At 40.6% G+C, this 25,705-nt stretch overlaps 1 protein-coding gene across 1 annotated transcript; it reads right to left on the bottom strand.

Annotated features, from left to right (window-relative positions):
* Window positions 1-5,653: 5,653 nt before the first annotated feature.
* Window positions 5,654-25,391, bottom strand: LONRF3 (LON peptidase N-terminal domain and ring finger 3). Its single transcript, XM_050310270.1, has 12 exons — window positions 24,752-25,391; window positions 23,403-23,521; window positions 22,697-22,819; window positions 20,387-20,542; window positions 18,785-19,028; window positions 18,030-18,120; window positions 14,910-15,024; window positions 14,372-14,493; window positions 13,583-13,741; window positions 12,419-12,581; window positions 11,467-11,616; window positions 5,654-10,766 (listed from the first exon to the last, which is right to left on the bottom strand). Exons 1-12 carry the CDS (start codon window positions 25,374-25,376, stop codon window positions 10,608-10,610), a joined length of 2,226 nt encoding a protein of 741 aa, XP_050166227.1. The 5' UTR covers window positions 25,377-25,391; the 3' UTR covers window positions 5,654-10,607.
* Window positions 25,392-25,705: the final 314 nt, after the last annotated feature.

Here is a 25,705-nt window from a genome sequence, read left to right as displayed (position 1 = left end):
GCTGGTACAAGTAGGGAAAATAACATGAAACGCAGAACCAAAGGGAATGAGTAACCTCAGAAGTAATACTCCTGAAAAATCTGGAGCACGATGTAGAAATAAGGTTTTACGTAGACTGGCAATGCGAAAATGTCATCACCTTTCAGTCCAGATTGGCAGCTGCAATCTGTATTTTGCAGTTGGTCCGTATAATGGACCAGATGAGATTTCTGTTTCAGTCAACCTCCTTTTTTTTGACTTGTAAATCAAATCCAAATGCTAATCTGCATTTGTGACTCAGAAATCTCTGACATCCTCACCAAAGGAAAAAAAAAATGTAACCTTCATGTAGAAATAGAAAGGTGAGGTTTGGAGGATGTTTCTTAATCTTTTAAAATGAAGGTAGTCAAGAGCTTCTGAGATGTTCACATTCAGTTTGCTTCTACATTATTGTTGCCTTTAAATTCAAGGTCTCCATAGGTTTCTTAGTCTCTGTCTGAGTTGCAAATCAAGATGTCTGCAAGTGTACACAGCTGAGAACAGAAGGTATGAAGTTTTAATTTTAAAACAAATTCTGTTGTTTGATGTAAGTCTTGGGGTTCCCAGGTACAATCTCCTTGGGAGATCTTGAAGTAAAACTACAGTTTGCTCCAAACACAGTATGATTTATTTCCACAAAGGTAAGGAATTCTAAACCTCCAGTTTCTGCCTGCACACCTCATGAAATAGGTAGTTGGTTGGCCTGTCTGGCTTGGGATGGGCTGGTCAATGAGGCATTAAAGAGCCTCATCAATGAGGTGTCCCGGTGAAGTGAATTGAAGGTGGAAATATTTCCATCTGCTACTAAAAAGTAAATCTACTTGTATTCTGCCGGAGACATACCAAGTATTTTCAGAGTTTTCTAACACATTGCCATTCATTTCCCCACATTGGATTGTGTAGATTAAAAAGCACACAAAAAAGGAACCCTCAAAATGTACACCAATAACACATGCATATTTATGCAGCCAGCAGTTCCCTTGTTTAAAGAGAATGCTCTAAGAATTAAATCTCACAATTTTCTGAAATAGCAAGGACATTTAAAGTGCATCTGTGGATTAGTCTGAGTAAGTCTGTTCTGTGAATGGCTTGAAAAGAAAACAGACTCTTCCTAGGTATTGCAACAAATTGTTCCCAGCACTTCAGCCTAATACAATAAATGAAAATTCAGAGGAAGCAACACAATATTGGATGAACCTGCTTCAGAACATTGGCTCAGGCCACAAAGCAAGTAATTAACAAGCTGAATGAAGCATTTAAGCCCACGCCTTATCATTTATGTAACTAACCTTTGAGTTTTGGACGCACTGGTATGCTGCAGAGAAGCCTACACAGTGTTTCTTTTATGTGTGTGTATTGAGCAAATGGGAAATGCATACCCTGCCATTTGTTTTTCACATTTTCAGCACTTATCAGAGTTCTCTGGCTGAGTGATCTTATATTGCAAAAATGTACGCCTCTTGGTCCTTTTTTCTGTAGTGCAGTATAAATCTAGACGAGCCTCAGCCTTGTTATGTGTGTGGGGGGATGTATTCTACTTTTAAGGGTGCTTTGGAGCTTGTTTAAAGCATCATTAGTAGCACTAGAAAAGAATTAATTCAATGCCACTTTTCACCAAGGAAGTGCGCAACAAAAAGAGTGACAGAGATTCTGCAAACTCCTTGTTTATGGAAGCAGCGTTCACAAACAGCTTTGAAAATAAACCAAGAATGCTGTGAACCAACGAGGTCTGAAAAGACGTACTTTCCATCTTTGTCACACATCTGTTTTTCCCATCCTGAGAAATACTGGGCACGTTAGGAATGCTGAGACTGCTGGTGACAACATTAGTTTCCTACAGAGCCCCTGAGATAGAAGCAGAGTGTAACATCACCTCTGCACTTGGGGAATGAGTCATTTTGCTTATTAATGCTCTCACTTTCGTCTCTCCCTCCTGTTCTTTTCCCCATCACTTTAAAACCAGACTTATTTGGAACTCTTGTAAGACAAACACCCTTTCTCCTTGGCGGGAGGAAAATAAAATAGCATACTTAACATGGTTACATAACACACTGCTACGCATGCCTCAAATGAGGTCATTTTGATTAATATATTTATCTGGTGTGCAGCTGTAACAGGAGATGTAATTGTGATTAAAAGAACACCGTTTTATTTGGTCTCTTTGCCATAGCCTTCAGTTTTTGTAACTAATATCCCCGAACCTGATGGGAGTGAGTTGTTAGCTATGTCACAATTTGTGCCCTTGGGCTATGTCCAAGCCCTCCAAACCTTGGAAAATCATTGTAGTGATTCCTTTCTCTCTTCTTTGCTCTGTCAGAAGTTAGGTAAGAATTCTGCAATAATTATGGTTATTATAAGTAATCCAGCAACATATGAACAGAAGGAGGAAGAGAACAGAGGCAAACTGGAATTCCTTAAAGTTTAAGACGTTGCTGGATGGTGGGGAAAGCAAAAGGATGAGATGAGTGATAAAGCCAGTTGCAGTGAGCCAGGAGAAAAAGCGGAGCAGAACGCTGCAAATGTCTCTAGTATCATCTGTGGGAATGAGAGAACGGTAGGATCTGCTTTTGGAATACGAGCAGATGTATTTTTCTTTTGGGATGTTGAACTGCCATTCTTCAAAGTTCTGACGCATCCGGTTCTATTTCGGTTTGATGACTCCCAACTAGACACGTTAGGCGGCTGCTGCTCAGAAGCCAGCATTTAAAAACACTGTGTTTTTCTGTTCCACTCTTTCTGGCAAAAAGCTCGTTATTCAAGTGCTTGCTCTAACCTTTAGTTACCCTGGTTGCATAACTGGAAAGCAGCATCCCACCATGCACTTCTGTGACCCAGTTGTGCCTTTCCAGTAGTGACTTTATGAGTTATGAAAGGTGTGTCTGCCACATTGCTACAGAAACGTTTACTCTACTGACCCTGATTTCCGAAATATTATATAGTCATTGTTCACTAGGAAGTAAAAAAACAATGTAAAAGCACGTAAAAAAAACACCCTAATGCTGCAATGTTGAAAATCCTTGTGAAAATCCTCTTTAGCCTTGATAGTGTTTGGGATTCTCATTGATAAAAAAAAAATACTTGTAGAACCCATTTTAAAATCATTAATGCTTCAGTAATCTTTCAAAATGAATTTTAGATGGTACATTCAGTACTAATAGTCACAGTACAAATCATTGACTCATACAAGGAAGAACCTGAATAACAATTGCTTTGTTGAACTGATTTGCAGTCTAAATTGTGATGTGCAGCATTCACATTTTCTAGACTGTCTGCAGACTTGCTAAAATCCTTCCACATTATCATGTCATCTATTACCCTGTATTCTACTCATGGTAAACATCCCTGTGGATGAGAAAGAGTTTCTAATATGTCAAATAGAGAAAACTACTTATCACTAGCATTACTCTTACAAAATCCTTCTGTAGCTTATAGAAAACACAAAAAAGACATGTGCTTGGTTTTCTTTTCCATCGCATAATACAGCATAAGTCAGTTATATAAAGTCACTTACATAAATAGCTTAATTCTCCTTTCATTTATATGGAATTATAAATCAAGAGCAGATCTACTGAAACAAAAGATGTTGCACTGGCATAAAACCGGTATTGACAGCATGTGCAGACTTTCATTCTATGGATTTGTCCAGCCAGTGATTTTTGGGCTTTAACAACTTAAAAGCCATCCTATCCTAGGATGTAAACTATTCAGTATGTGGCTAACCTTCACAGCAAAGCTTGCTCTTTACATCAGTGCTGTGTTTTTCAGGTAGCCTGTCTATTAATTTTTGGTACCAACATACAATTTATCTGGGTAATCAAAAACATACCATTACAGGTAAAGGCAGCCCGATGACATTGCTGTTCACTGGCAGGCACGACTTAACCAGTTTTCCTACTGTGTACGTTTTAGAGAACCTGGTATTAGTGACTGCTGATGAAAATCTGTTTGAAAATCAGGAAGACCTTTAAAAAAACCAGTCCCAGCTCTGCAATAGTTTAGTAATACAGTTCTTAGTCTTCCTGCATCTGTACGTGTGGCCAAGAGGCTGATTGATGGCAGTCCTTACCTTGTGTTGGGTTGTGAGTAGCATGGAGCAAAGACCAGGCAAGCCATAACTCCCACAGCAGAGCTGAAGAACTGTTGAAACTAAGAAGTCAGCACATCTTTCGAAGCTAAAAACTGTTGCCACACCTTTCACCCAGTCATACAGAGAACTGCGGCACATTAAGAGATGTTCCAGGATTTTGTGGCATCTCATTCACAGAATAAAAAGCATATTACAGCTGACTGACATTTTAAAATGTGGCAGGTCACAGCCAGGAGCTATCCTGTGGCACACCCTTCCCTCAGCTTCACACCCACACTGAAGTCAGCACCAGGTCTTGTGTCAGGGAACTGGGAAGCAAAGGCTGACTGGAAGTAGAAGTTTTCCTTGAAGTGCTTTACATTATAGAGATCATCCAAAATTGCTAATGATAATTTTAATATGAAGCATTATGTAAGTGTAGATGACTTTAGCATATTTCAAATATCATTTGAATCAATCTGTGTAGGTACACTTACAAAACAAGAACACAGCGAGCAAATGGGAAATATTTTGCTATCCTATATTTGGTTTAAATTCTCTGTTTTGTACTGCATCTAAACCCAATTTTTTTACAACCACTCTTAAAGCTTTTAAAACTAAAGTTATGACTTAAAAACAATAGTTTAACTCAACATTTTCCCAAGCAAAGCTTCAGTTTTGACTATTTATGATTTCCCACTGAAAAAACACTTTAACCAAAGCACTTCTTCTCTCTACTCAGAAGCAAATGTATTTTGTTGTAGAAAACAGCAGACTTGACATAATGAGTTATTGGCCCACCATACACAAACTTAGCTTGTGCCCTGGATTCTAAAATAAATGCAGGGCCTGAACAAGCTTACATTGAGAGACCAGCAAGCCAACCTCTGACCCCAGCAGTGGTTGGGGTTTAGGCAGCAAGTCACAAGCAGGCTGCATCTTGCTTAAATGACATGGCAAAAGAAGCAGCCCATACATACGTGACTTGCAAAAAACCTTGCAGATTTCATATCTTTAGTAGAATAAACTCTCAAGTTTATGAATAAAACTAGTCTCTAGCTTTCCCTGTGAAGTTAATGGCTTTGATAACTCTACGGAACTTCTTGTTAAAGGGTCATCATTAAAAGCAACCCTCTCATCACCACGTAGATGCAGGTTAAGTGTGGCCAGGATGCATTCTTGCCTGAGACTGCAAATGAAAAGGTATCCTGGTCATGGTTTTAAATCACAGCAGACTGTAAAGCAAATGTGAAGCAATGAATAAGAGGAAGCAAAGCCCAGAGAAGTGCAGGGTAGTACTGTAAGCCAGGCCCTCTTCAGCTCCCATTATTCTTACTTTACTACAGCAACAAGGGAAGGAAAAAAAGAAAAGCACTTGCTGTACTTTTTTCACAAATTCTGAGGTTTGAACAACTCCATTTCTATGGTTTGGCTTCCTCACTTCAAGTGTTGTTGTGTGACTGCAGGGATCCAGTTGGTCTTTTCTCATTTGTCTAAAACACCTACAAAAAGCAGCTCCCGTGTAATATTTGTTTACGTCTGTAGTTCTTTGTTATGCAAGCCAAAGAGTAAAGAACACAAAAATTTTAATTAGGAAACAACTCTCCACACAGACTTTGTTGGTACAACATAGTTATAAGTACATCTACAAACACATACAGGTTCTTTGGACTATGATTTTTTTAAAATATATTTTATATGACAATGCAAACAAATCTGGAAAAAACAAATTACTTCAACCTTATGTAGAGGTAGCTGAACAGTACTCTGTCCAGTGATATGAGAGTATAACTTAAGTTTCATTTCAAGTTCATTACAGTGCACAAAAGGATGTTTTACAAACAAATGGAATATACAAGTCCACAAAACTTTTTATTTAAAATGGCTTGATAGATATATTTCTGGCACTCTTGTAACCACATAGCTTGATGGAATTAAATTGGACAAGTATATGGTTCCAAATTAAGACATCTTACACAGATAGTCTTTTGCTCCACATTTTTGTACTTCTCCCATTCCTCACCAGGGAATTATAGAAGCTATTACATTGTTTTTGCTACACTTCTGCTCTGTAAACCTTTGTTCTGCAAATTGAATGTAAAGATTAAAAGGTGCATATGTTTTATATTTATAAAATATATGGCTATGACTATTAAAAAGCTCAAGAATGGCAATAACAGAATACAGGCACTTCTATGTGAGGGTTACTTTAGACCTTATGAAACTCCAACATTAGTAAGCACTTCACATGATACCTGGATGAGTAAGTCAATGTAATAGTTCAGGTTTTTATCATCCACCATTTTAATCCTGTCTAAGCAGATTAGTTTCTTTCTTCTTTCAGACAATATTTATTTAGCAAAGTGTTTCAAGAGAGTGACTTTGCTCAAACTACCATTTTTCTGTAGCCATAAGACTTTCAGTGATTTACTGAGCTTTGGAATAAACCCCAGATCCTAAACTATGTGCTGCACTAGTTACAATTCCTGTTGTGAAGCCAACAAATTAAATGAGAACTAAGCAGGGGTTGAAAAGAGGGATTGAGTTCATCTGATGTAGGACTTGGAGGAAATGGGAAGCACTACCCTAAGTGCATATAAGTCCATGGGGGTTTTATGCACAAAACCCCTGTAGTTAATTTACACTTTGTTTTTTAAATAACAGTTTGTGAACATGTTCTCCATTCCTAAACATTGCATTTAAATGCAACAGCTCCTGTCTGTCATTGATTTAAACATCAGTAGAATTTCAGCACCAAGTAGAAATCATTAAAAGGAAAAATTTTCACAATGAGAACAATCAGTCAGTGGAATAATCTCCCCAGGGAAGTGTTGGATCCCCCAACATTGGACACTTGTAAGATTTGGCTGGACAGGGTGCTGGGCCATCTTGTCTAGACTACGCTTTTGCCAAGAAAATTTGGACCAGCTGATCCTTGAGGTCCCTTCCAAGCTGGGATTCTACAATTCTGTGAAAAGACCATCTAAACCAGAACTCAGTTCTCTGAAACTCTTTCTCTACAGCACAGATTAAGACAGACCAAATGCACATTTTTTTTTTCAGACTCAAACAATCTTTGGATTAGGAAATCCATGGTTGAGGTGTTCTGTCAGTAAGCAGTCATACAGGACAGAAGGACAGGCCAAGCAACAGATCAGCCATTCAGTATCTCTTATTGCTATAAGGTAATGGAAGATAAGATATCAGCACTTAAAATATAGAAACTTCTACAACTAACACCAGAACGTCACTTAAGACTTAACATAATGGCCTATCACACCATTTTATCATTTCATTATTAAAACTACTGAACTACTTTCTATGCAGCCTATGCATTACTTATGCCCCCACAGGAACAATTAATCAATACTTCTGATCACACAGGAAATACAAGTTTGAGTCACGATTTTTTTTGTTGATTTTAACAGATGAGCAAGATTGGTTATGGAACTGGGTTTGGTGTCTAGAAAAATGTGAGGAGTTTAAATAAAATACTCCCCCAATTAATATTTTATCTGATCAATGCTGTTTCTATAATTAAAGTGAAGGTATTTTTAAATCTGCTCAGCTGTTTATTCATGCCTGTGATAAATGTTGCATTTACATCCTTGTACTCATTAACACAACTGAAAAATAGTCAGTGATAACGTGGCATGACTAGAAGATTTTTTTGGTTTTTAAATGTCATTACTGAAACTTTACCATCTCAACCTATTGCAGGCTAAGGCTACTCCTTGTCTGGCTTTTTCTGGACAGGTTTGTGTTCTCTAACAAGTATCTTCTCAATATTGTTTTTTTTCTTCTGATGGAATTTGGAGACTATAGCCACTAATCTAGGATGTGTGGCCATAGAGCAGCCCCAGAATGCTACTGTAAATGTACAGATGAACTTGTTGATGTGTTTGATTTGTTGTGCATGTGCAGATCACCTGTTTGCAGTACATGCAGTTGATGCAGTGTTTCCAGGTGGCAGCAAATGCACTGGGTGTTCATGATGCAGGGCATGTACGAGAGTCTCTGCTTAGGGAATTCTGGCAGCTTTAGTCAAGGCTAACAGAAAAGATAATATTCACTTTTAAAATCGAGGATTCTTTCCATGACAGTTTCTAAAACAACAAAATTGGCAGAATGAGTATGTGGAATACATACCATGCAGGGGAAAAAAATAATGACATCAGTGAGAAAACAGTTCAAATTAAATATTTTAAGTCCTTTTCTCACAGACAAGTGTAACAAAGTGACAGTTTTTTTCCCATGGGAGCACTATGAGGCCCTTATGTTATGCAATAATACGTAATGGTTTGTGGAAGAATTGCATTGAATGCAGCTTCACTTCCAAACAAGTGGAAATCACCTCATTACTGGTTTATGAAGACAAATGCCATAGCAGGTGTCAGCCACTGTGTACTTGATAGTGTTCAGAAGATGAAGGTATTTTTATACATTGTTTACAGCATGTCAAGTACCCCTATGGAAGAAATGCAGCAATCTAGCAGTGAGGAAGGAAGTTGTAGTAGTTCTAGAGTAGCTCAATGCAAACAGGATACATATTCCATGTGCATCACAAAGGTGAAACCTGTGGGTCTTCCATTCATTTCTTTGGTACCCTTATGGAAATGTTCTATAGAATTTAACAAAATGGGGAACAAAGGTAGTTTTATGAAAATGTAGCAGTATGGAAATTACTTTCAACTAATAAATATTTCTGATGAGATGGAAAGACACCCAGAAAAATGACATTAAATTCTACTGCATTTTTTCAGAAAGGAGGTATGAAATGGCAGAGTACTCTCCTGGGTAAAAAAACCAAAGAAATGTGTAACATTCCATAACATTCTCACTTCACTCTAGCTTTTGCCACTGGAAAGGAAAACAGTAGCTTAGAATAAAAGGCCCAATTTTGCTCACATTGAAATCAGTGAAAGTCCAAGTCAGATGGAGGTAAGAGCAGTCCCAGAAAGTGGTTCACTGTAAGCAATAAAAGCAGCAAAACAAGTATAGAAACTGTTGATTTAAAAAAAAAAAAATCAAACCCAAGATACTTCCTGTTCTCATTTCTGCCCTATTTTTACCTGCTTTATAGCTAGCAGTAATCACGCTAAAATACACTTGTTTTCCTTGGGAGTTAAACTATTATTAGCAACACTACCCAATCTCTTAAGAGAAATGCAATGGCTGGGTAGAGATTTGAAGCTAACAGAAACCTGAAGATTGGGGTGAAATAAATAGCATTTATTACAACATATTCCTTCTTATGTGACACAAACTGTCCTCTGAGTCCTACAGTTCAAAATAACTCCCCCCTCCCCCTCCCATACACACACTCCAAAGCCAAATCCCACCAAACAATTAAAAGAAATAAAACTCATCTTAACAGCAACAAGAGTTGATAAAAAAAAAAAAGTCTGTATTAACCTACAATGAAATGACACCAGTACTTCCAGTTTTCTCTAGGATAAGCCACTTTTCATATATTGTGGCTCTTTCTTCGCAGTTGTTTGCAGCCATTGTCCATTTTAGCAAGAAAGAGTTCAGATATAAATTCAACTTCAAGTTATCCTCCATTCTGTGAAAAATTAGGGGATAGATCCTTCTGTCACCGCTATGGTCAATTCCCACTGACATCACCTGATCAATTCTTGAACTTATCCAAGCACTTAAACACTCATGCTCAAGGTTAAGAACGTGCTTGACTGTTTGGTTGCATCACAAACCTAGTCACAAGCATAGGATCAACCTCCAACAACTGTGCTTGAATTATCTCAGACAATCTGTGTATTCAAAGACTTCAAGGCAGGATGTTTCAGGGGAAAAAATCCTTCTTAAGCTACAGTAGAACTGGGGATGAGTAGAAAAACATTCAAAGTATTTGAACACAAATAACTGAAAAATTATCAAAGCAGTTGCTTGTGCACTGCAAGAATCATCATTTTTGCCCCCAGTCATAAATACAGGGTAAAAACACTATAAATAAATAGAGCAGCTCACTTTCCTTTAGCGAATGAACACATAAATAATATACATTTTGAAACAAAAAAATCATAGTGCAAAAATAAATTATCAAACAGAAGTTGTGAACATTATTTTACACAATGCTATATAAAACCTGAACCATTTGAATGAAAGACTTTGCAGTTCACTGAAATAATGCATTAACATTATTATTTCTGCTTCACATTAAACTGCACAGTTCATCCTTTATCCACTAAAAAATAAAAATAAAATAAATTAAAAAAAACCCTTAAGATTTTTAAAAGGTTTATGGCAAACAAGATCACTTTTTGTTCTATCACATTTGTTATTAATTTAACAGTGCAGTGATTGAATAATTGTCTCAGACTTCCAAATGGAAACTATTGAAGTATCCATAAACATCCCCTGCTCTTTATAACTCATTCTCTTTGAAACTCAGGCTTGAAACATCCTGACACTCAAATCTGTAAGACATTATTGCAGTAAGATGAAGTTACAGGAGACAGTCTACAGTCAAGGACTGTGGGAGACTTCCCAGCTCTCCTCACCATCACCGTGATCTTGTACGAGACATGAACGTAAGGACACGTCTGATGCCATTCAAGCGGTCTTTGAGGGATTTCATGGCAAGGAACGGCAGCTGAGCTCTGTTCTCAAGTGGAAGGACAGCCAGGACCCACCAGCACCAGGCTGGCCCATTAGGGTTAGCCTGCAGCCAGGGGAAAAAAAAAAAAAAAAAAGAAATCAGGATTCATCCAGAGGGCAAGGTCCTGGTTTTGAAGACCTGACTTTGAAAACACAGTTTTTGATAGCAATCTAGCAACTAGGTCATTTCATTACCAACCTAATGGTTTGTGATTACAGGTTCCCCTGGAACAGATTACAACAAATTGCACCTTTCCTAAAAATAGGATGTTGAAGGCATTTCTACTTCTAGCAACGATTTATAGCCTGGACCTTCTAGATTTTTGTAAATGTATTTTTTTCCCATGTTATCATTGACCCAGCTCTTCGGGATTCCCTTCTCCATACTTTATGACACTTCTTCATATTTAGCTTTTGTTGTTCCATTCTGTTATTTTAGGCCCCCACCATTTGTAGACCTTTAACGAGAGAACCAGGTTTTCTTTTGCCAGTTTACACTTCACTGGGGAGGTAGAGTAGGCATTTCCATTTCCTGGGATTAACACAGTGAGATAAGGAGTCTTAGAAAGTTATCAGCATTAAATATGAGCTTTTGTTCACAGCTGTGCTACGGCTGGTGTATGGCAACAGAACTCAGACTCAGCTTACGTGGGGTAAATGCAGAGTATTCATATTTTCATCTTAAAACGCAACGCCTGCCAGCTTATCGGATATCCCTGCTATTTCTGGCTCTAAAACTTACATAAGCCACTGATTCTGGATACCTGTGGGTCAGGATCCTTAGCTGGCATTGGACCAAAATGACTGAGAATTCGACTTTTGAGTGCTTGCTTGAGGGAGTTAAACCACATGTATGCCTGATCATAGACAGAATCGTGGAGAACGAGTAATGCAGCATATTCTTGTCCTTGCACCTGAAACGAGTAAGGAGAGGGGGAAGGTTACTGTTTGTTCAGTCTCTATGTTGGGGAAGGCACAGCATTTTTAGGATTTTCAGAGCTGGGTAAGGGAAAGAAAAAGGAAAAAAAAGAAAACATGCCAAGAGAGTTCTGGGATAAACACTGAAAGCTCATTTGGTGTTCCCCCTTCTGCTCCCCCTCCCCAGTCCAAAATCTTCACTTTCTTTCCCTGTATTCTAAACCAAAGATATCTATTTGTAGAGCACTCACTCTCTAGATTGCTGTATAAAAAAAACACCTTTACACAAACATCACATACAGCAACAGAAGAAAAGACTATGCAAAGCTTTTTTTTTTTAAAGTTAGTAGAGCCTCAGAGTAGGCATTTTATCTTCCCATACAAAAGCTCTTCAGAACTAATTTCAGTAATTTTTAAGGTTATTGTGGACTCAAAACCTGCTCCTTCTTACCTGAATGGGAGTTTTCTAACTGGATTCCATGCAAATGGAGGGAGGTTCCCCCTCCACCCTCTTATAAACAGCAGTTACTCTGTCTAGAAGAGTAGTAAGATTTAATTTCTGGATTCACTTAGTTTTGTACTCTGCTAAATACCTCTAGGAAACACAGTCTTCAGTACATGAGCAGTATGTGTGCATGCTTGTGGTAACTATTCTGTTTCCTACCTTAACCATGAGCACTTATTAAATACCCCAAACTTGTTTTACTGTAAGAACTCCTACAAAAAAGAACTCACTGAAAACATGCACTTAGAATTTCACAAGTAATACAGTTTAAATTGAAATATTTCTAAATTTACCTTTTGATCCTCAATGTACTCAATATCTGCTGTGTTATATCCATCACGCTGGCTGTGCTGGATCACCTTAAATCTCCTCTTGCCAATGCTGTCTACAACAGAGCGACCATCAGCAAAGAATTCAACATTTCTTATCTCCAGAATGCAGCCATAATCTGCAAACCTATTGAAATCAGAACAAAAGCAAGTAAACAAGTCTTATTCTCTCCACCCTTAGTTCCACAGAGCTGCCATACAGCCAGTCCCTACCACAAAGGTATTTAGCAATGTCAGCTCATTTCTATTGTTCATAGTACTGACCTGCTATAGTTCAAATTATTCCACAATTGTTTGCAAAACTATCAGGAAGATTCAGGCTGTCTAATCTGATTAATGCTAACTGGATGTTTCAGAATATAGGGAATATCTTATGAAATTGAAAGTTATACTGCTCAGAAGAGCACTTTTCTCCATAACCCTAATATGTTCAGTCAATTTGTACAGAAGGGCAAGTGCAATTCAGAATATTAGAATTATGGAAAGACTATGAAATCTATAACGAAAAAAAGTTCTTGCACAGTTTCAGCAGATTTCACTCTGTGAGTATTTTGTGTATGTCATACTTCTTACAGTGTGTACATACCCAGTAGGTATACACCATAAAAAGAAGGGAGAAAATCTAAATACAGAGACAGACACTGAGGTCAAATTACCCAAGACAGACTAAATTCTCAGTGTAAATGTTCAGCCAGTCTTTATGAAGGTCCTGTTATACCTCTTCAGCCTCCACTATATTTAGAACACTGAGGATATAAACATATCCCATAATATAAAAAAGTAAGCCCTCCCAACACACCTTCCTGCCATTTCAATTTGATTTCTTGTGCCAAAGCATTCAGCAGATTTGAAAACAGTAGAAAACCCACTTTCCATGTATTACAAGAGCTCTGCAGCTCAATTTCATCTGCTACACACTAGTCAGGTGTGTTTTGAGAGAACAATCAGTCATATTAATCAGAATCCAAGTGACCAAGAGACAAACTTCAGTCTTATCAATGACTTTAACCAGCATGATTAGGAAGAAACTTCCTCTGCTGGAAAACTACTGCAGATATGCAGCCATGGACCTTTCTACAGCTTTCCAAAGACACCAGACTAAGGGGTCCAAGCATGCTGTTCACTCACCCCTTTACAGGGTCGCTGATGCACATCCCAAACTGTTTGGTGCCAGTCTCCATGCACCTGCGAATCATCAGGCGATAACACGGTTCAAAGATGTGCAGAGGACATGGGACTGTGGGATAAGCCATTGTGCAGACAAATATGGGAACATTCTTATTTAGGCTGTAAGAGAGAAAGGACAAGTCAGATGTGACATTTTACCACACTTATATAATATATAGTAACATATTCTTTCAAATTATGATGTCTTTAAATAAAAATTACAACATCTTTAGAATAAAATTCTTAATGGATTAAGTAAATGTTTCCCCTCAAATGACTAGATATTATATTTATATACCACTTAATAGTAGAAGAATTTTGCATTATGCTTTCTGGTTTTGCTAATAAGAGCATTATTGTATCTTTATTATTGCTTTTATTTACTTTATTTTCCTTGATCCCAATTCTTTCCTAGCCAGTACATTCCAACCCCCATCCTGTCAGACTACTTCCACCTATTGTCTCACTCTGTGCCTTTCACAGAGGTCCACTGAAAGCAATCACGTTGCTTAATACTTTGTTTATAAAACAAGCTTCTGGATTTCTTCTACTTCTGTTTATTGTTTAGCCCAGTGTCCAGATTTTATGCTCACTCAAGCACAGGTTCACCTGGACCCTGTTCTCTGAAATGACACAGAGAAAGAAGCTCCTTTGTCAGTATCTCAGCCTGCTGTTCCACAGCAGTCAGAGCCATTCACAGCTAACGACAGTGGAATTAGAGATTGGATTTTACATAAATGGATTACATACTTGGAAAGCTCTGCTATTTCCTCTTCATAAATCTTTCTTCTTTCAGTGAGTTCCTCTGGAAGATATCTGGCTATTAACTCCTCCATTAGCACTGTTTTACAGTATTTCCTCATAGCCAAGCACTGCAGGAAAAACACACGCAAGCAGTTACAGATAATGTCCAGCATTTCACAGTGTATGGTGCCTGTGCACATGGGACCCATCTGTTACCCCCATTTCCTGATATCTGTGGTTCTGTGATCTCTTAAGCTTGCTCTGCCACTGAAGATTTGTTTCTGCAACTGTTCTCTATGTTACAGACACTTTCTTCAGAAATCTGGAAAGTAAAATCACTTACAGATTTTCTAAGTACAGGCCTAGTCCTAAGGTTTGAACAGAGACTATCCATGCTTGGTAACTCACAAGAGCATTTAAGAAGTCACATTCTTCCTAAGTTATGTAATATTTCTGTGGAGTTGGGAAATATCAAGTGTTTCTGAAGGTGAAGGTGTTCCTATGCCTTGCACTTGAACTTATGCTGAGAAAATCCAAGCATTACCTCCGAGAGCCCTTCCTTGCACAGGGGACATTTTGGGTTGTGATCCAGACATCTCTCCAGACATTTGAGACAGAAGGTGTGTCCACAGGGTGTAGTGACAGGTTCATAGAAGAGCCTGGAGTGGAAAGTCCAAAAGCAAAAAGCCAACAATATCGTGTACCAAAGTAAAAGAAAAAAGCTGCTACTCAAAAATGCTGAATTCACTCACTAACTTAACTACTGACCACTACAGGGAAGAGGTTGATTCTTGCTTTTCATTTCTTCAACCAACTTTGGTACTTATTCAGCTTACAGACTTTCTTATTGCCACCCAATGTGAAAAAGCAGCCCGTGAACTCTGATGAATATGAGGGACAATATTGTCCCAACAAGCCAGGATTTGATTTTCCTCTATGTGAGCAATAAATAGAACCAGAATTTGGACCATCTGACTTTGCTAATGAAATGAAGCAATACTTGCACAACTATTACTGTGAACTCACGTGATTACTTGTATGTGTAGAGCTAAGCACAAAATAGCTATTTGCATCAAAAGCCCACATCAGTGATTGCAATAAACTGGGACTTGGTAGTTCTGGGTTAATGGCTGAACTCAAAGATCCTGAAGGTCTTTTTCAACTTAAATGATTTTATGATTCTACTATTGCCAGCTCTAATGGAGACTTTTTTTTTTCCTGTTTGGAATAGACAGGTTTTAACCTTCAAATGACAGCTTTTCTGGAGAATGAGTGACATTAGGTTCATGTTTCATCTGGAAGAATATTTAAATATATAAGGTCAAATCTTCAAAGTACCATGGTATTTAATTTTAACCTTTACTCAGTACCTCTGTGACACTTATTCTCATGTAAGGATTTTTTTCCTTATTATGATTACGTGATATTGCAAAGTGATGCAAAAATAGAAGTAATTCAAAACTGGAAACTAAAGTGTTTGGCGTACTGTATTTTACAACATACTGTCTAAGCATTTTAAGGTCTCAAATATTAGTCTAACCATAATTTAAATTAATTAATAAGTTTCCTTTAAAATATTAATCAAAACAGTACACTATGTCCTATTAAACCTGTGGAAACACAAATATGTAAACACACATTTAACAGCATCTTTAACAAGATAAGTATTTAAGAATGTAATTCTGCCATGGACAGTTTATTAAATGTCATTAGTTAATGTAAATATTGACATTTAAGCAATGGAACATATGAAGAAGTATCTAAAATACCACACCTATCTCACTGCCACTTGACTGTATAACTGGAAACACTTGTTAATTGTTTCATGAACAGAAACCTCACTGCACCGAGGCTTCCCTAGTGCTTTAACTACGTAAAACATTGAATTGTACACTGTGTTTCAGTAGGCACTGGACTGCATATGTAATTACTTAGCAGTGACTGACTTCATCTGAAATGTTAGCATAAGGACAAGAAATTGCTGTTAGGATGCCCGAGTCTCCTTCACACCAGTATGTTGCTTTGACTGTCACTCTGTGTTTTCTGCTTGCTGCAGGAGCAAATGTAGATCAGTAACATTTTGGCCACTCCACCAGACAAACAAGTTAATAACAGCTCCTGAAGTTAATTGTGAACAGGTCAGTAGGTTACTAGGTAATTAGTCCAAAGTACCTCAGGAACCAAATCCCTGAAATACTTCTGAAGAACATGGCAGGAAATAATTATAATCAATCTGCATGAATAACAAAGATCTTACGACAGCTTTCCTTAGCACAAGCCTCTCTCGGTGCAGTGATGTTACAAAGTTAACATCCTTCTAGATGCAAGGCCTGGATTCGTGACTGCAATTACAAGCTCAGCACCCCCATCCTCTATACTGTAAGGGAATCAGTAATCCTTGGGCTAATTCCTTTACAAATGTATTGTAGTCTGGCTGTTTCTGATTTAACACACAGCATGAGAAAGTAAGACTAATTAACTTCATTAAAAACATCTGAAAAATGCTGTGTGGACATGATAAACATGTAGAATCACTAAACAAGCTAAGATTAATTGGGTGGTTTTCTGTTCGAGGAAAGTTTTGCTCTTTGCAGTATTGATTGTTTTGACAGTTGTATAAACTTTTGGAGCACATTTCAGCTGTAGACAGGCAGAGGGAGAGGGTGCAGATCTGATTTATTCCAAGCAGAAGCAAATCAGACAACAGCAGTTGTTCCCTCAAAGGTTTCAGTTTGTCTGGAATAAATGGAAGCCCCCTCCTCCACATACAAACAACAAAACAAAGCAAATCCAGATTTCTCAAAACACAGACGTAAATCCATACAGAGGCTGTTATTTAAGAATTTAAAATGTAGTGCAAAACTAACCCCAACATGCATTATTGATAGATCTGGGTACTTAAAAAACAAACCTAAGCATCACTCACTGCAGTGAGTGAAACATCTTCCCAATATTTCTTTCTAAGTCAGTAACAAAACCCCACATGTGTATTTGCCAAAGTTAAAATGTTTTTTACAAAACAAGTAGTAAAATAGATGCAGTTGACAACTCATACTTATTTTATCAAGTCATTGCTGTCCCTAAGAATAACTGTTGTTTAATTGGAAGAGATCTTTAAGCAAATGGAGTGTCAGCCTCAGTAAAGTGAGGAACATGTCTCTGATGCAATAGAAGAGAAACATGCTCTTGTTTACTTGCAAGATCCTCCTACTGCAATAACAGCAACATAGTACTTCTCAGGCAAACTCAGAATATTCACTGGATGTGGTCTCTTTAGCTATTTTGTGCTTTCTGTAACATTATAAACAGCTCTACAAATTCCAGAGGACAAACCATGGGTTTGTGCACTATATGTGTCAGTGGGTGGGCGTGTGTAAGTGGTGAGGGGAAATCTTGTGGACACCTTCACTAGCACACTTAATCCTCATGTGACCTTATGTGCCCTTTCCAAAACAATCAGTGGCCTAGAGCAGATCAAAGAGCCCCTATTCATCAAAAGTGCTCAGAACCAAAGGTCTAGAAATGCATCACTGGATTATAGTAAAAACTGATTCCAAGTCAGGGGCAAAAATAAGTACCAAGTAAGCTAGAAAATCTGTAGATCACAAAAGGGAAAAAGATACAGCTTGAAAGCTAAAGACAACCACGAGAAAACAACACATACCTCATACACAGGGAGCAGTCCAGATCTGATGGATCCACAACTTCAAATGGAATATGTTGCCCAGTACTATTTTCCTTAGTATCAGCTGTATCTATGAATAAGAAAAAAAAAAAAGTAATTGAACAGAGCTATGCAAACTCAACGCTATTCCATGTATCTCCATCAATTTAAATGGGTGTTGTATATACTTGAAACTTACTGAACCATTAAGCATCATTACAGTAATTTCTATGCAAAGCATCAGGTTCAGCCTTGGCACAAATCCTCGTATGTCCCTTTAATTTTGGTCACATTATACCCAAGTTATAAAGGGTTGAATTTGGCCTTGCTTTAACAGTCAATGTTCAAACATTCTGTTAGTGCTGAAAGTCTGAAGTGAGACAAATTCTTCTGTCATACCATTGTAAATACATCCTATAGTATGGAAACAAGGTCAGGTATAATGAACAAATAGAATTTTTGCTTTTAGACTTTTAAAATTGATACAGAAAGCATTAAGACCACATGCAACATTGATGTTCCTCAAAGATTAAAGCTCTGCTGAGAAACAAGCACTTGACCCAACTTTCTTTGACCCTTTTTTGACTTTTTTTCTCCCCACACACAGGAAAGATTCCACATCATGCCTTGATTAGGCAAAAGAGAAAGTGTAAAAAGCAAAGTGTAATTTGAACTCTCTTCCTCTGAGTCTTATAAAAGCAAAGTTTCCAAGGATTGCATGTCATGGAACCCATCCTGTGTGTAATTAAACATACCTTTCTTCATCAGTTTGCAGGGTACCTCAGCGTTTCGCAGCTCCTCTGAGCAGCACTTCCTTTTCAGGAGGCTGCATTTCTCAGAAATGAGTAAAGTAGACTCTGGCTTGGAGGTGAATTTGTTCTCCTCCTCCGAGCAGTCCTTTTTGCTCTCTGTAATTTGTATTGATTTCCTCAAGCTACCAGAAGTAGTTACATTTGGTTCCTCTTGAATGGAAAACCCCTTTTTCTGTTCCACATTTACCTGTGTGAAGAGAGGACTGACATTTGACCAATCATCCAACAACCTGGTAAGGAGAAACCCCAAACCTGCTACAAATCTTTAACATTATGGATCACCAGGAAAAACTCAGTTGGTCAAGAAGCAAGAGTCTGAGAATTGCTAACTCTAATTAAAAACAAAAAGCAACCAGCAAACAAACCCAAATTATTTCCCCTCCCTGCCACCCTCAGCACTGAATGTTTTCAGCCCTTTTGTGCGGCTTTATAGTTTGAAGGTCATGAAACTGGATTCAGGCAGAAATGCAGCTAGATCTCAGGTTAAATATGTTATCACTTAACCTATGAAAAAATGAATATTGTTTATATCATAAGGATGGCATCAACCATCAGAACAACCAAAACAATGTGAGTTCATTTCAAGGAAGCAGTATAAACAACACAAATTTTTAAGAGAGAAAGTGCACAGAGCTTCCTTCTGCGAGACAGATTTTTTTCACGAAGGATAAACCGCTCAGCGTTCATCCTGTTATAGCTACAGGACATCACCTGTCAGCTTGTAACATCAACTCCTCGGATGAACCCCAAAACAGATAGTGTGGATTGCGAGCAGGAGCTGTGGTGATGCGTAACATGCAGAAAGATGGGTGAACTGCCCCTCAAATGACTTTGTGAAAGGGTCATACGAGAGGATTTCTTGTGAGAATATCCTAACAGCCTTCCCAGAAGGCAAGGTCACTGACTGTTTCTTATTGGTCTCAACGAGGCTGCTCAAGACCTACCATTCTGCTCATGAGGACTAGTCAAGTTTCCTCCTGCATATACAGTATATGCAAACCCCATCCCAAAGTTCAGTGAAGCAGAAGTGGTCCTCGCACCCCCACGAATGTAAACCTCCACAGGCATTTACAAAACTGTGGCTGTGAAAGCAAACTTATAAAGTTGCTGATGTATCTGACACAGCTCTACAGTAACCTCCAAGTATTGTACAGACTCTGAATGCAGAATGGTTTTGTCACTGACATCACCAGTTACAGGTTCAAGCTGAAACTCTGGATTTTAACATTTCACAGCTTTTGAGGGTATCTCAATCCAATCTTCAGAGGCCTTTTCCCACTACCAGCTACCTGGAAGACCTAAAGACAGTTACAGGAATAGGACCCAATCAATTCTGAAATAAAATTTATCAGAACAACAGAGGACTTGTATTAAAGAAAAGTCAATTAAAGAGACTTCAGTAAGTCAACACTGTTTTGTATGTTCTGAAACTCAGTAAAAATTTGAGAAAATGTATCCTATCTCCCAGAGGCAAAAAGAAGGCTTCCCAATGTGAACACAAAACACACAACAAATTAAGAACCACACATCAGACTTGATCTTTACCTTGAGCAACCTTTGTAGGTTATGGCTGGTGCCTCCAGATCCCACTGAATTTAGGAGATTCCCCTTTAATCTAGAGTGATGTGACAACAGCTGCAGGATATCGGGTAAGTGTTCCTGAGCATTTCCCGGGATGAGTGAAAACAAACTAAGTAGAAGCTGTGATATAAAACAGAACACTTCACTGCTTAGTTCCTTCCTTGAAACCTCTAAATGAAAAAGCAAGTAAGGGAATAGCTGAAAGAAGCATCCTTGATTTTGTTAAAACCATTTAAAGAGCCCTTTAGACTAGGGTAGGAACAAAAAGTGCCAGAGCTAAGGCAATACAGGCCAAACAGACAGCAAGAAACATTTTCAGAGTTAAATAAGCCCATAAAGTTATTAATCATTCTCTGATGTGACACACAACATGCCTTTGTCATCTTTGTCCTGCAGTTCAAATTTCACCAGAAATTACTACCATCTTTCTTAAATGTTTTTTTCCCTGCACATCAGAAGCTTTCACTGGAGTTTACAAGCACAGAAAGCACTCATCTCTCACAGGTTTAATCCAAGATCAGTTGAGTAAATGTCTCTGATATTGTAAACTGTAGCTATTTTTAATTCACTTATGTGGGAATACAAAAAAGGTAGGCAGTAGAAAAATGCTATTTCTTCATTTGCTATAAGAAAATAAGTGGATCTGTTTCAAGTAGCAGCTTGAAGCCCCTTGAACGGCAGAGCTTATCAGACGATTATTTAAGGAAAGAAACAGAGCTGAATAGAAGATTCACACTTCAAAAACTAATTTCAATATACTACTGGGGTGATCCTGCTGATGCCTGAGGAAGCCACATGACAGCCAAGATTTCTATTTAAAGCCAAAAAGATTCCACAGGATCACACTGTATGTCCAAAGTAACATGGGTAGGTGGTTAATACGAGCAGAACATCACAGCTGCACCCGAAGAATTTGGTAAAACATAGTATGTCATTGTTATGCAAACAGCCTTGGAAATGACCCAGTAAAACAATGCATCATGGATGAACTCTGTGCCTGATGAGTGCACGAGTAATTCTTTCGGTCACAAGAAGCCTAGTTTTTCTCAGAACCCCACTGCTCAGAAATTAAGTGTCTCGGGTAGGGCTATTTGGAGTCAGAATTTAGAAACATAGCCGTTTGTTTCTCATCTTTTTGCTCTAGTGCACAGAGTCTCCCAGCATGACTATGAGCACAAATCATGACACAATGACAATGAAAGACTGCATGGAACCCACTGGGGAAAACGGCAAACAAAACCCTCAAACAACAGTGACAAAAAACTCCCAGGAGACCGAAATCTTAACCATATATAAAATGAGATAGAAATTTGATTGCATTACAGCCATTCAGGTTATACTATTACCTTCATGAATAGTGCTTTACTGTAAGAATTCTACTTTTAGAAAGCCTTACATGTAACAGCACACAGAAACCCGAAAGCTCCTGTCCCCACCAGTGATGGAGAATGGTGTGAATACACTGCCATAAAAGAAAATTCAATACAAGGAAAATAGAACTATTATGGTTTTATTGCCATAAGCTATTACTGCCACACTGAGCCTTTTAGCTATGACAAAAAAATGGTCAAATGTCAAAATACTGATCCACAGGAAATCAGTTTTGAGGGGTGTGCAACACAGAGCAGTAGTCACAAAAGCCATTTAAGAATTCACACATATCTTAGGCTGCTGCTGAAAAAAGTCTCACTGCAGATCCATTTCGTTGTTTACTTAGCATTAATTATTAGCAACCTTAGAAAACTACTTTAAAAACAGCTCTTCCTTTGTCGGCTGCTTCCTCTTTCGCGCCTCCTTCACGCACCGATACTCGGCACAGCCCGACTGGCCGTAGGAAGAAAGCTGCTGCTCCCAAGTGGAGTTTGACGAGTGCTGCGTGTTGCATTCTGCCAGTCAATGGCCTGATACAACATTCAATAGCAACTCCCCCTCTTCTGCACTCCATCACCGGTAATAGATTGCCAGGCTAGGAATCAGATTAGAAATGTGACTATAGAGAATCACAGTAGTCGGTGGGCGGCAATTATTAACAACTCAGTTTTAGTTCGGATTTGCTGATGCTAATGCCCTGACTGTTTCCTTGTGCCTGCTGAGTATGTTTTCTTGCTACCTCCCTCTCTTCAAGGAAGCAATACATAACTCAAATGTGAACATCAGCCTGGATTTGTGCAGCTCTTTGCAGTAATGAGAGAGGGGAAAAGAAATAATCTCATCCTCCTTTATGAAAGACCACTGAAGACAATAATGCAGTTCCAGATAATTTAGGGAACTCACCTTTTGTGCCTCAGACTTGGCTGTCTTGTTCCCAGTATCTAGAGCAAGGCAGAACAGAAACTCTCTTAAAGCTTCTTCTGTTTTCCCCAGATTAGCTAATGCCTGCCCTTTCCTTAGGTGACCCTGCAAGGAAACACATCCATAGCTGCAGTATTTTTTCTTTTGTGATGAAAATATGCAATAAAACCATGATGAAATTACAAGAGATCTTTCTGAAGAAGAAAAAGTTAACTAAGAAAAGTCGCTATAAGCATCTCACACCTAGACATCACCACTCTGGTTTTCTAACCACAATGGTCCTAAAAACTACACGATACTCTCCAACTCAAGCAAATATGACTCTCACAGCACCTGAGCCCAACTGATCTTGGAAGCATCTACTTCCTCTACATTAGTCTCCTAAAATAGTAATTTTGTCCTTATAGAACGATACAAGCACAGCATTCATTTTTAGAGAGAGCTCATGAACTTGATATTCATCCAGGTCAAAGACAATAGCCTTAGCTCATCCTCCAGGATTACCACTCTCTTCCTTTACCTCAGGAAGTTTGAGAATATCGTGGTTAAATGTCTGTAAATCACAAGAGTCCAAGAAGTTACAGGACTTAAAGCTTCCCTCAGATTCAGCTGTTTGATCATTTTATCTATCTCTTTTCAGGGTAGTATCAAGGTTTTAAACCAAAGTAAAACTGGGGTCAGAACTTACTTTCAACCAGTATGGCTGGAGCCTGCACGCTGTTTCTGCATCGTGCAATGCATCTTCACAGGCTTTCAAAGTGGAGTTAATCTGGGACCGGTTGCTATATAGCAAGTGGTCATTTGGAGCTGTAAGAAATAGAAAAAGTGGTTAAGTAAAATAGAAATTAGTTACATAAGCTTTACTCCTTAATTTTTTTTTTTGTTAAACACATGTTGGTGCTTCTGAGTTGCACAAACCCACAAAATATCCAGTTTTTAAATAACTACTTACTAAATGAAATCTGGAAACCTCTTTGAGCAACTCCAGACAAAATGTCAGCTATGTATTATATAACTGCAGGGAACATTGCATAAATAAATGCTGAGATGCTCACACAATAAATTACCAGCGCTGACTGAGGATCAGATGGTTGGTAGAAACATACAGGAGACATTTAAGGCAGCAGGAGGAATGCTGGCATACTGGAGGGAGGAGTTTCAAAATTCGTAGCATCAAAGTTTTTAAGTGATACATAGCGATCTCTTCGTGCCATCGCTCAACACAGTAAAAGAAGTTACAGTGTTAAGAATCAGATAACACTACACTGATCACCGAGTTACACACACGGTGCACTGTAGCATCGAGACAAAACGTGTGCTGAGGGAAGGCTGGGCACTTTTCTGAGGATACTTTCTCATTTAAAGTCGTAATACCTTGCTTTAAATTCCAACTTATTATGGTGCAGCGTGCGAGATGCTTTTCCTCAAACTGCATTAAAATGATCGCATCAAAAAGTTCTCCCTGCACAGCCCCGCAGGCGCTTCCCGGCGATGGGACCGGAGAGCCCAGCCGGGGTTGCGGGATCCCGGACACGCATCCCTGCCAGTCCCTTCGCGCTCGGCTACGAGCGGCTGCTCCGCGCCTGGCGGTGGTCGGGGGGGACCGGCTCCCCGGCCCCTGTGCAGCCCCTCCCGGGCGCGGCGGGATGCCCGGGGCGCGGCGCTCCGCTCCCTGCCGGCCCCGCCGGTTACACAACGGCGCCGGCCGGGGGGAGCCCGGCCGGACCGCAGGCTCCGGCTTACGCAACCGCTGCTCTCCTGACCCAGTTTCACCGCGGGCCGAAGAGCCACGACCCCTCCCCGGGGCTCCCCCTTCGGGGCACCCCCGACACCCGCCTCAGGGCCCGGCGGCGGGCGGGAGCGCGGCCCCGGCACACCCCCGGACGCGGGGGCTGCCCCCGGCAGAGCCCGGGTCTGTGCGGGGCCAGAGGCACCGGAGCGGCCGCGGGCGAGCCCCGGTCGGAGCAAAGTTGCCTCCCCCGGGGGCGGCGGGAGAGCGTTCCCCGCGGGGCAGCGCCGGGAAGGGGGTGCCCTTACCTAGGCTGACCGCTTCGTTGTACTTCTGCAGGGCGGCTTGGAGCTTCTTCTCCTTGTAGAGGAGGTTCCCTTCGTGCCGGAGCTGCGAAGCCTTCACTTGGCAGGGGAACCACTTGGCCAGCAGGTTGCTGAGGATGACATTGACCCTCAGGAGCTGCCCGGCCGCCGCGCCGCCCGCCTCCTTGCACAGGACGCAGCGGGACTCGGGCGCCCGGTCCCTCTCCAGGCACTTTTTGCAGAACGTGTGTCCGCAAGGCAAGGAAACGGGCTCGAAGAGGAAGCCCTGGCACTTGCGGCACCTGAAAACGTCCCACTCGCGGGGTGCCGCGGGGTGTCCGGCGGCGGGCAGCCCCTCTTTGATCCGGACGCTCTGCGCCAGGCACTCCACCAGCTTCTCCAGCTGCTCGGCGCGCAGCTGCTGGTGGCGGGACGCCAGCTGGTACAGCGGCAGCGCCTCGTGCAGCCGCCCGCCGAAGGCCAGCGCGTCCGCCCGCCCGAGCAGCACCTGCCACTCGGGCCCCAGGCCGCCGCCCGGCGCCTCCAAGTTCTGCGCCTGCAGAGCCCCCGCCGCCAGCTGCAGCACCAGCTGGGGCTCGGGGCGCGGCGGCGGCAGGTGCGAGCCCATGCCGGCGGCTCTAGCGGGGCGGGCGGCGCGGGGCGCCGGGGCGCGCAGGGGGCGCGGCGCGGCCCCGCCGGCCCATGGCGGTGCTGCTGCCGCCCCGCGCCGGGAGCGCCCCGCGCCGCCGCCAACGCTTATATAGGGGCGGGCACGTGACGGCGGCGCCGCCGCTCATTGGGCAGCGCCCGCAGGTTGTTACAAAACCAGGCGGTTTTGTAACGCGCGGCCCCGGCCCGGCCCGCTCCGCTCCCCCCGGGGGGCTCACCCGGCCCCTCAGAACCCTCCCTCTCCCCCACCTGCCCTTCACTCTCCCCGGCCCGGCCTGGGCCGCCCCG

The sequence above is a fragment of the Myiozetetes cayanensis genome, unplaced genomic scaffold (assembly GCF_022539395.1).
Source record: "Myiozetetes cayanensis isolate MyiCay16 unplaced genomic scaffold, myiCay2020 scf15, whole genome shotgun sequence".
Taxonomy (NCBI): Eukaryota; Metazoa; Chordata; class Aves; order Passeriformes; family Tyrannidae; genus Myiozetetes; species Myiozetetes cayanensis.
Note: the sequence above shows the minus strand (reverse complement) of the source record. Positions and strands in the feature narration are given on the sequence as shown.

Bases quoted from the DNA above. Each gene is read 5' to 3' on its own strand.
- LONRF3 (XM_050310270.1), bottom strand. From the start codon at position 25,376: ATGGGCTCGCACCTGCCGCCGCCGCGCCCCGAGCCCCAGCTGGTGCTG. The intron at 23,522-24,751 runs GTAAGGGCACCC...TATTTCTTACAG, and splicing joins CAACGAAGCGGTCAGCCTAG to CTCCAAATGACCACTTGCTA. The intron at 12,582-13,582 runs GTGAGTGAACAG...TGATTTCAATAG, and splicing joins ATCAGCGACCCTGTAAAGGG to GTTTGCAGATTATGGCTGCA.